The 13,175-nt window shown below is 39.7% G+C and overlaps 1 protein-coding gene across 2 annotated transcripts in view; it reads right to left on the bottom strand.

Annotated features, from left to right (window-relative positions):
• GLIS1 (GLIS family zinc finger 1) overlaps nucleotides 1-13,175 on the bottom strand; it is a 215,307-nt gene that overhangs the window by 104,752 nt on the left and 97,380 nt on the right. For both annotated transcript variants that reach the window (XM_075097589.1, XM_075097590.1), the window contains exons 2-3: nucleotides 10,615-10,813; nucleotides 3,295-4,396 (exon numbers count right to left, since the gene is read on the bottom strand). In XM_075097589.1, coding sequence (XP_074953690.1) covers nucleotides 3,295-4,396; nucleotides 10,615-10,813 — 1,301 coding nt within the window. The remainder of the gene's footprint in view (nucleotides 1-3,294; nucleotides 4,397-10,614; nucleotides 10,814-13,175) is intronic.

Here is a 13,175-nt window from a genome sequence, read left to right as displayed (position 1 = left end):
TGAACCCCAAATTTAATAAAACTAAAATAACATGAGTTAAGTATGAAACATAACAGGATATTGCAAAGAGATTAGGTAGCTTCCTTTAGACTACTTGCAGAGCCCTAGGAAAAACCAAACTTAGGGACACAATGACGAGAAGGCACCACTTAATTAGAATATTTAATAGAATATGAAAACAGAATCCTCGTAGTATCGGTTTTGGCAATGAAACACAGCAAGCAGAATATGGGCCTGAAACATCAGTAGTTCTCTACACCAGATACTGTTTTGCCTGTCGACTGTCTGCAGTAAAGAAAGAAGCAGGCTAGCTAAATTTAAACCAGCTGTAACGATGAGAGTGTTACAGTTGGACTGAAGGAAGCTTACCTCATGAAAGTATTGTGGAAACTGCTGTTGGAAAGATAATAAAAGGATTAACTGCAGTTTTAGTGAACCATTTACTTTTCAATCAAAATGTCTCATGTATTTCCTGTTCTCAAGTAGCCTGAATTCCAAAATTCCTTTGTCTATTACAGTACATAGTAGCAAAGCCTGTCATAAGAAATTAATAATTTTACATGGAAAAGTACTTTCATGTATGAGGGTGGGGTGCTGCTCGCTGTTAGCTTCTCCTGAGCAGTTCAATACCTACTCAGCCAGTAATCTTATAGAGAAGAACAAAATCAAGGGCTTAAAAAGAAAGTAATTGTGAAGAGCAAAAGAAAATCTCTACTACAGATACCAAGAGATGTAAAGTTACTTTAACAGGGCTACAGCAAAAACAAACAAAATCTTAGACCTCTGTAGACATGAGAGAATAAATTGCCTTCTTAATTTGCAGGAATAACAGCACAATTATTACCACATCAAAAGAAAAGCCATCATTTAAAATGACATGACATCACCACACAATGAAACACTGCACAGCAACCCTTGTTTAAAGTGGAATGGAATTCACTGGGCAAATAAACCCCACTTGATATTAATACATTTAAGGAGCCATGTTGCAGCTTTGGATTTTGCCCCTGCTAGATCAAGGTCTTTCCAGGGCAGAAAACTAAATTTGCAAATAAGACATATTTTTCATCTGCTGTCTTAGATCCAGCTCTACTCCACACAGGATTCCACATTGTAATATTTAATACATGAATATTTCTGTGGACAGTGGAAAGGTCTTATTCTGGAAACAGAAGAGTTAACTATGGCTTGTGCAATGTCAAGCTCACAGTTCTGATTGGGCCATTCCATGTATGGAAACAACTACAACATCTGCTCAAATAAAACAGACCTTTATGTACTTACATGCCAAGGCCATATACATGTGCCATGAAGGCTGTCTGCAATATCAGATGCAAAGGTTTTTCCAACCTATTCACAACGTTAAACCTTGAGATGTTATCAAAAGCCAGTTCTTAATGCAGATGGACATAACTGAAAGAAGGAAATTTTTAGCATTTGCTAAGATAACACATGATTTAATGTCTCTGGTTTATCCAGTTTCCTGTAGGAATGGGAATGTAACATTAGAAATCTGCTAAACAATACCTGTCAAATGCGCATTTTGCAGAAAAAGACAAAAGTTCCCTCAGCCATGGAGTCTACTGAATCTTTCAGCATCATATTAAAGCTAACCAGGGTTTCACTTTTTAAGTATTTCTTTTTCAAAAGTGTGAGACAAAAGTGGGGAGAAGACTGATCCCATTCCAGATAATAAAAACACTGAAGACAAGAAGTAGGCTAAAATAAAACCTGTAAGTATGCTTTCACAGCTTGCTTATACTTTTGTTCGGAAAGAGGCAACTAACTTGCATCATCCTTTGATGATTTATGACCAAAAAGATATTCAGAGGAAGTTAAATTCCTTTGTACTTTTACAAGTTGTAATTGAGCTACTTCTGGAAACGAGCAAGTCAGTTCTTTCTCTCAAAGGAAAAAGAAACAGGTAAGTCTTAAAGTCTTTCCATTTTATCTTAGACAACTTGATGGTGTATTCTAAATATCTGTGTTGTGTCTAGTATTATTTTAGGGAAGAACCACTGAACAGCACAGACATTAAGATAACATTTTTCACTTACGCAATGGAAGTAAAAAGATAATCAGGATGACCACTTACAAAGAAATTTTTTCTCTGTAAAACATTTTGAATACTGTGGTTTTCTTCCTTCTCCCTTCCACAACTATTGCAGGCCAGGAAGCTTTTTCTTGAACTAATGAAAAGTAAGCTTTTTATATAAACATTCTTTCCTATTCCTCCATAGAAAGCTACAGCTTGCCACGGAGAAGTTTGTCTTGATCTAATTTCCTTACAAGTATTTGCCATTATATCATTTTCTCATCAAAACAATAAAATAGACATACAGTCAAAAATTCTGCCTATCAAGAACCACAACCTGCTGCCATAATCATTCCCTTTCTCTGTACTTACTTGTGTGCGTGTGCCTGTGTGTATGTGCATGCATGCACACACGTGCACATGTGGGTGTTACAAATAAGACTTTCCAAATTTCATGGCCCAATTTGGAAGCTTATGTCAAACTTGTTTTGCCTCATCTGTTTCAGTTAGGGTCTTATATCATTGTTGTTTCAAACATGTGGAAAGCTTAATGGAAGTCATTAACTTTTATTTTAGTTTGGCCATATTGTCATGATGGTGGGCAGATGCAGAGATGGTGTTATTCCCAAGATCCTCTTTTTGGAACACTGATGTTGTTTACATCTTCTTGATCAGAAGAGAACAATGGTTTTTACTTATTTTTAAAGCTCAGTTTTGCAAATTAAAAAAGTCCCTAACAATCTTTGAAAATACAGTTAAAGATACTCCTTTTATTTTTTTAACTGTTTAAAATCCTTAACAAGTTTCTTTTTCTTTTCTAAACTATGATTTGAAACTTTTGCACTCACGACTCTATGGGTTATTGTTCAGCTGAAAGTATGAAAAGAATTTCATTAGATGTGTTTTATGTTTCTTGATTAAAAATGTCACCCGAGGCTGAGTGACTTGTTTTACGTTAAATGACTGCTGCGTGCTTTGATCATCACTTTATTAATGCTTTAATGAATATTTAAAAAAATAAAGTACTGTATTAAAAGTTAAGCTCTCATATAAGGAAACTGAATCCCTTTTCCAAGAACTACAGTATTTCTTACTCAGACATTTCCTTCTAGATTAAGGTTTTCTCCAGTTCCCCTTTAGCCTGCTGCAGACTAAGTTACAAGAAAGCACAACAATTATGTTGGAATAAGATTGAAGAGGGAGCAAAAAAGACAGCAGAGGAGTATGTTTCTATTCAAACAAATATATTCCAGACTTACCATGCACTTGTTTGGTTTTTCTCCAGAATGAACCCTCATATGAATCAGCAGTTTGTAACGAGCATTGAAGGGTTTATAACGGCGGACACAGCCTGCCCAAAAGCAAGTGAAGTCCTCTCCTTTCCGCTGGTCAATATGAGTCTTTTCTATGTGTCTGACCAGTTCGTCTTGTTGGTCGTAAGTGGCACTACAGTCAATCCACCGACAGACCTGTTTGCCATTGCTGAGGTCCTGTTCATCCCCGTCGCTGGGCTGAAGGGACTTTGGAGACATAGAGGTCTGTAAGTGAGGCAGTGCCTCTTGAGTTTGACTTAGCTGCTGGTGTAGATGGTAAGGGGGAGGCAGCCCTTGATGATGTCGAAAAAGATCAGCAGTGGAAGAATAATCATCAGCTGGTTCTTGTTTTAAGAAACTCACCTTCTGGGTGCTGTGCAAGGTGTTTTGATGAGGAATGCCAGTACCATTCATCATAAGGCTGAGGCTTCCATTCTCCTCGACTTGCTGCATTTGTATCTGCTCACAGTCACCTCTGTCACATTCAGCGGAAATAGGTACAAGACATGCTGGAGGGGAGGGAATACTGCAAGGGTTTCCAGGCTGAGAGCAAGACTGGGGCCGAGAGGATTTTTCAGCACTGTGATGACTGATCTCCACAGGATGAGAGGAAATGCCAGCTGAATTAGTTCGCAGTCCATTCACACAGGTGACCAGTGACGTCTGTGATGTGCGGATGATAGCTGTAATATCAATTCCTTCAGCTGAAGACGGCACAACAGAAATGCATCTCTTCTTCAGGTTGCTTGTTTGTAGCCTGGCTGAGTGCTGAGGGGTGCCAAGTGTCAAAGGACCGAGGGAGGAGCTATGTTCATTATTAAACAAGTAGGATGAAAGTGAATTTGTAAAGCTATTATTCATTAGGTCTATTTCAGGATGCAGACTACCAGAGGCTCTCAGCTCCATCCCCTCCGTAATCCTCCTATGTGTGGAAGCCTCAGACAGAACCTTATAATCACTCAGGCATTCTTGTTTAATGTGCTGAGCTGGGTGACTTCCATTCAGGCATGGAGCAGCAGAATCTACTGAGTCTTGAAACCTGGGTGACCTGTAATACAGTTTTCATTAAGTATCACTAACTACCACAGGGTTTATGATTTTTTGTGCAAGACACAACACTTGTTAAGCCCTGGAGAATGGAAGCACTTGCTCTCTGCTGAATGTTGCCTAATGCAGCAATTACACCAAAAAATTTTGAAATGCTTCCTCTACAACCCTTGTAAAGGTGGCATCGTTTTACACAGGATTAATTTTACACACTGGGTTATGCACAGAATAGACAATCTCACCTCCACTGCTACGGGCAGTTCATCAGTCACAATCTAGGTTTTCAATGCATAATAGATTGGGCAACACAATAGCCAAGAACGAAGTTTGAGAGCTTTGGGAATTTTTGAAATATTCAAATATCGGCATTTTCCTCAGAGTACACTGGGAAAATGCCTTGGCATTCGTGTTCACACTAATCAGAAAAGGCTATCTGAGCTTTGCTTACACGTCAGGGAGATGCTTCCCTTTGCTAAATTAGAAAAGGACCAAGATCAGTGGGGAAAAAGGAACACGAAGGAAGAATGGCTCACTTTCAACCAGTGATCCAGAGTCGATGAGAGATCAGCTGAGTATTTACTTCTAAAAGGTCTACAAAAGATAACTAAGAAAAGTTCACCACTGGTAGTAGATTTAAACTGGCAGTCTGTACTCCCATTTCCATTTTTCCTATTAAAGTCTACATGGGTCTGCAAATCAAAAGATATTCTGCAGAAGTGATTTTTAATCCTTTTGGTGTGTGCTGAATCCAACCACTCAGGAAGCAGAACCTTGAGGAACCCCACATAGACATTTCAGAAAAACACAGCATTTAGGAAACATTTCCTCCTAACATTTTCTTCCAAGCAGTTAGCAATTGGTTTATGCCTTTAAATAAAACACTTCATCTAAGCTATAAATGTTTACTGTGGATGACCCAACTGTGTTTTTCCTTAGGACCAGCAGGTGTTCCTTACATAACCCTAAAGCATGGTAGGGTTTAACCTATGGCTTCATCATGCAGTGATGTGCCAGATTGAGAAGAGGAAACTGTACATTTGTGTGTAGCAAAGCTGTACCTGACTAATAAACCCTCTAGAGAGGTGCTCCACAGCTCTTATGCTGACAAGTTCCACTTAAATGAATTTTACGCTTTCTTGATGCTAGCACCACAAAAGCTGAAGAACACCTGCCCACTTTGCAACTTGTGTATGACACTGCAGCTAAGACAAATTGGACGCATTTTAAAACACATATGAATAAGGTATTTTGGACATATACATATATTAAACTGCAAAGCTGCTGAATAAATTGCATTCATTTTATGACTTAAATTATTTTATCACTATTATTTCCATTAATCCACCACTAACATTAAGATGGGAAGCTGGGACGACTTCTAAGACTTCCTTGGTAACAGCTCTCAGCTCTCAAAGGACTACCAACTAGAAAAAACAACAACAAAGAGCTTCAAAAACATTTGCTTCCAATGAAATTAAGGTTGTCAAAAAATGACACCTGTCTAAGGCACACAACTCTCAACACTGCATTCACTAGTGACAGGTTTCTAAGCTCCAACAGTTTGTAGCCAGTAGGGCTTGATATATAAAAACCTTTAAGATCATGAGAGAAATGAAATTCCCCACCATTCATTGCTACAGAACAATCAGATCTTGCATTTGCCACCAGAAGTTTAAAAAGACTACATTTAAAAATTTTAGAGGTTTCCATAATCCATTAGTTATAATTTCTCCCTTTAGGTTTCCACAGTTGGTCTCAGGGTAAACTTAAAGCACCTGGTTTCACAGATGGTAAATTAAAAAAAAGAAAACCCCAAACCAACAAACCCAACAGTATTCATACAACATTTTTTAACATTTGTAGAACCATGTGTCTGTAAAATATGTGGCATATGCATACGTAAAAACCTTTTATTGCACATATTTGGGAAACCCTGCCCTGCTTTCTTGTAGCTTCATTGCTCAGTAGAAAGTGTGCTGTTTTACACTCATTCTGAGAAAGGTTTTACAGCGTACTGTGCCAGGCACGGTATTTCCTATTACTTACTTACTTTCCTATTACTTACTTATTTACTTCTGTACAAGAACTTTTCTAAATAATTCACTTTGTATCATAGTTCAATGGTCCCAAAGCCTCAGGATAAAGTAAACACAATACATTTCTTACATCATATAAAGCTAACCCAAGCCTTACGTTTCATGCAGCCTGTGATAACAGGTGTCATATCATTAAGCTTTATGTAAAGCTCCCATCTTGTCAGAAATCTATGTGAGGAGTTCAGGCTAGAGTCAGTGCAGCGTGCCTGTACGATGGATACAAACATCCCTGTCCTGCCAAACGTTACGTTTCCAAAATTCCCAGCAACATCCGTGTGCATTTTCAGCACAAGATCTTACTCAGAGGCAGGACTGTATTGCTGTGATAGTGAAGTGCAGAATATGAGACACACAAAAGAGGAGAGTTTTCAATCAAAAGGCAAGCTGGAATCTCAAAAGCAAATGAGACGAAGGCACTGGATTCATGCTTCTCATTGCCACAGCCACGTCCATCCATGCTCTGCCTACATAATAATAAGTACAGGCTGCTTGTGCAGATCAGAAGCAAATCTTTTCTGGGAGCTAGAGTTTCGTCTGTAGCACTGTATATTTGAATACATTATATACCCTGTGTTAGTTAACTCTGCTGGGAGAATCTGGCATTCTTTCAAATTTCCTGATGCTTGAGTGTTTGGGTACTTAACATCAAGGTTGCATTAATGCAAACTCTCTGTATTCCTGGCAGAATTTTGCTATCATTGTCCTAGGGGAAGGTGTCTGGCATGCAACTTGCTGGGTGGCTCCTCTTATACCCATTGACTATTTGCTCCTGTAATGGCATCTTGTTGTTACAGCCAGGGATCAGATTCCAGGCCTGGTACACACAGGCAGCATAATCTCTGGACAGTGGCGAAATATAAATGCATATGAAACAAACAGCCAAGAGGAGAGCAAGAGGAACAAAGGATAGCAGGACAGTGTAAAGAGCACTGTGTGGACACACAATGAGCGTGAGCAGCTCTGGCGGACTTCCAGATAAGCAACCCTGGAAGGGAGTGGGGTCAGCAGGAGAATATACCCACTAACAACTCTTCTCAGGGAGCATCCATGTACCAGGGATGGACAGTCTGAGGCAACAGAATTGCTGCTTAAGCACAGGAAAGCTGAACGTAAGGCTCTCAGAGGATACTAAAGCAGTGTTTCCAAAAAGACTCCCTTACGTGGTAACTGGAGCCAGAGCACAAGGCCAGTAGCACCATGCCAGAAGGACTGCAGTTCCCAGCTGCCCTCAAAGGAAAAGACAACTGTATCTGAAATCTCCAGATTAATTACAAAACATACATGCCTTCAATTGCCACTGTAAAAGTGTGATCAGTGATAACTGACAGTTTTAAGAAGCTGTAGGGAATTGTTCTGCTTGCACATCCAGGGACCCTTTGCAATACTATCTGACTGCTCTGATGTCTTCCCTGGCTTTTATATGCTGAGCACTGAGCATAGTGTGGGCGGGTTTGCTGTGTCTGATAATGGATTATTTGACAAAAGGCCAACATTAGCTGTGTGCTGACTCCAATTGTGGTAAAGAAGGTATTAGGACTTTTCCAGTCCCACACACATTGCATTCACAGATAGCATGTAGCAGCAATTACATTGCATGACTTAAAAGCTATTAATTGAACAGGGAAAAGGGGCCAGGAAAGAGAGGGATTGTGATTCTTGGATTAAGGCAGTCATCCCTAGAAAACAGTTTCTGAGAGAAAGTGATTCAGGGAGAAGCTGAAGGGGATAACAAGTTTGAGTGCACTGAAAAAAAGGACAAAGCCAATCATAACCCCAAATCCTGAGGGAGATTTTGGATGGCTAGGGGAGGTGCTCTTTGGTTTGTTTGGGTTTTCCTTGGATGTTGCATATCCTAGAAATACAGAGTGGTTCAAAGCTCACCCCAGAGACATTGCTGGATTTGTATCTCCCTTCATTTCTGAGTTAGCTGCTAGAGCTGGACAGAACAACCAAATAGTTTGCCCTGACTCTGTGTGCTCAGATATCTGTCCATTTCAGCCCTATTTCTCTCATCTATTTTGATTCTTCTCAGTCAACAAAGGCTGAAATCTGGGGAGGCACAGAGCACCCTTGGCTCCCACTGACTTCACTGAAACCTGATGGGTATTCACACTCAGTTATGTTCTCCTGTTTTCACATCTTCAGGGAAAGACCATGTTTTCTGTTGCTTGCTTGTCAAGAACCTTTAGTATCACAAACACCATGAACAGAAATCATCCCAACTGCTGTCCACCTTCTCTCACATGCCAAGGTTTTGGCTCTGTACCATGTGTCTCATGAGGAGCATGCTGATAAAAATCAGACAATGTGCCTATGAGGTCCGTAAGAGCAGAGCTGGGCTTTACCTTGCAAATCCCATATGGACAAAAGTAGTGTTAGCCAGGTGGACATACAAGCAAAGCATGACCAGTGGGACACACAAACAACCCATAAAGAAATGGAAGCGTCCTTCCAAGATATTCTCCAAACATTTCCAAACTGTTGGTTAGAAGCAGCAGAGTCTCAAGGTTTTAGACCATGCTACAAATCAAAGGGGAGAGAATCAGGCCTGCTACTGTCTCATGTTATGCCGCAGACAATCCTTTACGTTGTCCTGGGAATCCTCTTCCAAATGGGGGCTGGAAAGGGGCTCATATTACTGAGGGTGGGTACTGTGATCCCCGGTATGCAGGTATCTGTCATTTCCTCATTATAGATTTTATAAAAAGGTTCAAAAAGATCTAAGCAGAGTACTCTCTTCCGCCTTTTATTTGCTCCTGCCCTAATTATCTTTGTTTCATAATTGTCCTCACTGACAGAATAAAAAAAGGTTGATAACTGCCACTCCCACATACAGTCATAAAGAAGCTAGGAGGGAGCAGACTTATAGCCAGCTGCAACAGCATCTACAAATCTTTGTACGATAGCAGAATATTTTGTTATGTGGCACGGATATTATTTGTCCTTTTCAAACAAACAAACAAACAAACAAACAAGCTTTTTCCACTTGCTTGCCATATTGCTGTGCCTCCTCCTGAAAACACAGATGTTCTTATGCCACCAGTAAACGGAAAAGGGAAATGAGACATAAATATGTATAATAAAATCAGAAACAGTCAGATTTCCAAGACCAAGCTATAGGCCATATTTCCTCTTGCTGCGACTATGGAAATTTGGGCTTGATAGTTCCACATACAGAGTGCCAATTATTCCAAGTATCTAAGATAAAGGCTGCAGCTTTATTGAGGTTTTTCTTTTCTACAGCTCTTCAAAAAGGTCAAGATTATTCTGTATTATATCCCCTGCCAAAAAGCAGTGTAATTAAAATAGATGGACAGATTTTAATTTATAGCAGGCTTCCATTCACAATGGATGTCTGTTTAGGGCACTTGTTTAAAATCTGGTAATGTTAAATTTGTAACAACAAAAAAAAATAATGGAGTTCTGTGTTTTCATATAATTAATTTATAGCAAATGTTTAAATAGAGATTCTGTTCATAGCATATCCAACTACAGTGTATATATCAAAACCAGAGACCAAATTTTCACATTACAGCCTTAAAAGCAAATACCAAGGATGTGGCTGTATGGGAACATTGAAAATACTTCATTAAAGGAAATGCTGTAGAAATAAAAGTGGCATTGGCTTCCTGTAGGTTTGATGGTGGCATGCCAAATTGCCATATGGGAGACATTGGTTTGGGAGTAAGTATCTAACCCTGCCTTCCAGGCTGCAATTTGGAAACAACATGGCATTGGGGTGGAGAGTAGAGGTCCAGAGGAGGCAAGTCTGACACTACCTAAGCCCCTGGCAAAACTCTCATTGACTTCTGAGCACGCTGGAAGAGCTCCCCCCAGCCCCACCAGAAGCTGTATTTAAACTTCAATGCAAGTGGCTGTGGCTGCATATACAGTGATGACTCCTGGCACTGCCTTGGACAGTTGTCTCTGCACACGTGCATGTCCCTGCAGTGTGAACCTGCAAATGAGCAGTGTGGTTAAATGAGCATCCAAAGGACTTCCAAATGAAGTAAAAGCCAAAAATACTCCTCCAAATGTAACACCCACAGATGCTACTGGGAAATAGTTCCAACAAAGAAGCACTCCAGCAAAGTACATCAACCAATAAAACTCGCAGTAATACCTTATATCCGAGTGTGTCAAGTTCAGCTGACCAACATGAAGCAGTCTCTCACAGGACAGTGTGTGGTCTCGCATAAGCGGGTTTCCTGTGTGGATGAATAGACCTTGTCTGCAGACAGGTACTGAGCTACTTGTCATCTCCATTTCTGTCATGTTCTTCTTCTCAGAGATCAAATTACAATGGTTGTAGCCACCATTCACTGTCAAAAAAGGAAAAAATCATAAGCCTTTGATTAAGAACTCTCTATACTCATTACTTTGTATGCTCATCTGCATACTTTGCATGTTTCTTTTGGATCTCCTAGTAAAATTATTGTAAATGACATAACAGTGGAAATGAAAGGTTTCCCAAGGAAGCAAAAATTAATTCCAAAGGAATTTGGATCTGTGAACAATGGTCGTTTCTTTCTCTTTTTAAGTTTTGTGGCTATTGTACACATCATAATCTAACTCAACAAAACTTAGTCTGATAGCTTGCCTTTCTTCTGTGTATTTTTATGGTAGAGCCTTGCCTGTGTTAGATTTTGGAGATGAATGTTTCAGAATCCTTTTATTTTCAGGGAGAAGAGCTCTCTGAAAACAGTGATGTAAGTCAAGTTTTTCTCTGCAGACAATTATCTCTGATTATGACTTTAGATGGGCATGTTTCTACTGTCAGGTCAACAGTGTGAAAAATGGAAACTAGTTTTGTTTCAATGTATACATTTAACTGTATTTTCCAAGCTATTATTATAAGTGCTAATACTAATAATAATATATTCTGTTCTGGTGAATGTTACATTTTACCAGACTTGGAAAAACAGACTAGAGCTATAGCAATATTCTTCAGAAATCTTTATAACCACAAATTATAATCTAGCTAAAAAGAGAGGACAAGGGGAAAATTGAGAATTTAGATGGATTGGTCAAATGCTAGTAATTCTCTTTAATTTGACGCATATTAGTTGGGTTTTTTACCTCCAGTGAACTAATCAAATACTCAGAGATAAGCATCTATAAAAGTATTTGTAAGATATTTAGCCTTCAGAGGCTAGCTAAAAAGCCACAATAGCCATTTACCATCATTTTCACTATCGTATATGAATCAGGCTTTTAAAAGACTACATCTCCCTCTAATCTCTTTTTTTCATGGAGACAAAATGTAATGGTGTCAGATACTAACGGCAAGCATATTTCTGCAGCTTTTATGCAGAGTCCAGAAGGTAACTCCTTCACCCTTGTACCCAGTGCTTGTGGTGATGGGTACTACAGAGCTAGACTGCATTGTAGTTAGTCCATTCTCTACAGAGGCATTGAGTGATGCACACTGAGAAAGAAAATTAATTCTGCAGTCAAAGTGGTAGAAAAGATGAAGCCTGTGCTCAGTTTCATGCAAATCACCGATTCTCACAAGCATCAAGGTTTGCCCTTTACTAAAGCGTTACAAGGCACAACTCATCTCACCATAGTTTTGCTGTCTATGAGTTTTAGCCAAAAAATGTCTATGTCATTCAGCCATATCAAAATGGGAGTCTAAGATGGGCTCATGCAACTTCAGGACATGCTTTCCTCTCTCCCTTGACTATAGAAGGCGCTTAAACATGGAACTTAAACTGAGTACCTGACTTTTAGACAGCTGCAGTTGAGCAAAACTGATTCCTCTAAGTAGCCATAGGATTTACAAACATTCTCATCACAAATAGCATACTTTACACTGCTCTCAGGTCTGGTCCTTCGGCTGAAACCCACATTGGACCTGCCACTGACAGCACAATTTCTACCATTTCAACACTATAATTTGTGCTATTATCCAAAACAGATATATATTGATATAGAATTATAGAATTGTTTCGGACTGGTGTTTCTCCATCTTTCGTATAGTCCCACTTTAAGTACTGAAAGGCTGCAATAAGGTCTCCCCGGAGCCTTCTCTTCTCCAGGCTGAACAACCCCAATGCCCTCAGCCTTTATTCATAGGAGAGGTGTTCCAGTCCTCTGACTATTTTCGTGGCCCTCCTCTGGACTCGCTCGAACAGGTCCAAGTCCCTCTTATGTTGGAGGCCCCAGAGCTGGACACAGTACTCCAGGTGGGGTCTCATGAGTATGGAGTAGAGGGGCAGAATCACCTCCCTCAGCCTGCTGAGGGTTTTGATGCAGCCCAGGATACGGTTGCCCTTCTGGGCTGCAAGTACACATTGCCAGCCTACATCCAATTTTCATCCACCAGTATCCCCAAGTCATTCTCTGCGTGGCTGCTCTTAATCAATTTGTCACTCCGTCTATAGTGAGTTTTACACCTATATTATATAGATTTTACACCTATGTTAAATAGCTGTAATATTACATAATTAAGCAGATATCACAGTATCTAGTTAATGATATTTTCATGACATAAGGGTAAGTAAAATTGTACTTGTGAAGTTTTGCAATCACTGCAGTTTTGTTACATCATTTATGAAGTACCAATCAGAGATTGTGCTCATTTTAGTCAGTTACTGCTTCAGCACAGCTCCTCAGAGCAAAGGTACCCTTAACATACATGAACCCCCATTTCCTCTTTGGACAGCTGCTATCCCTATAGCT

This window comes from Phalacrocorax aristotelis, chromosome 6, assembly GCF_949628215.1.
Source record: "Phalacrocorax aristotelis chromosome 6, bGulAri2.1, whole genome shotgun sequence".
NCBI lineage: Eukaryota > Metazoa > Chordata > Aves > Suliformes > Phalacrocoracidae > Phalacrocorax > Phalacrocorax aristotelis.
This window is presented reverse-complemented; position numbering and strand designations above follow the sequence as displayed.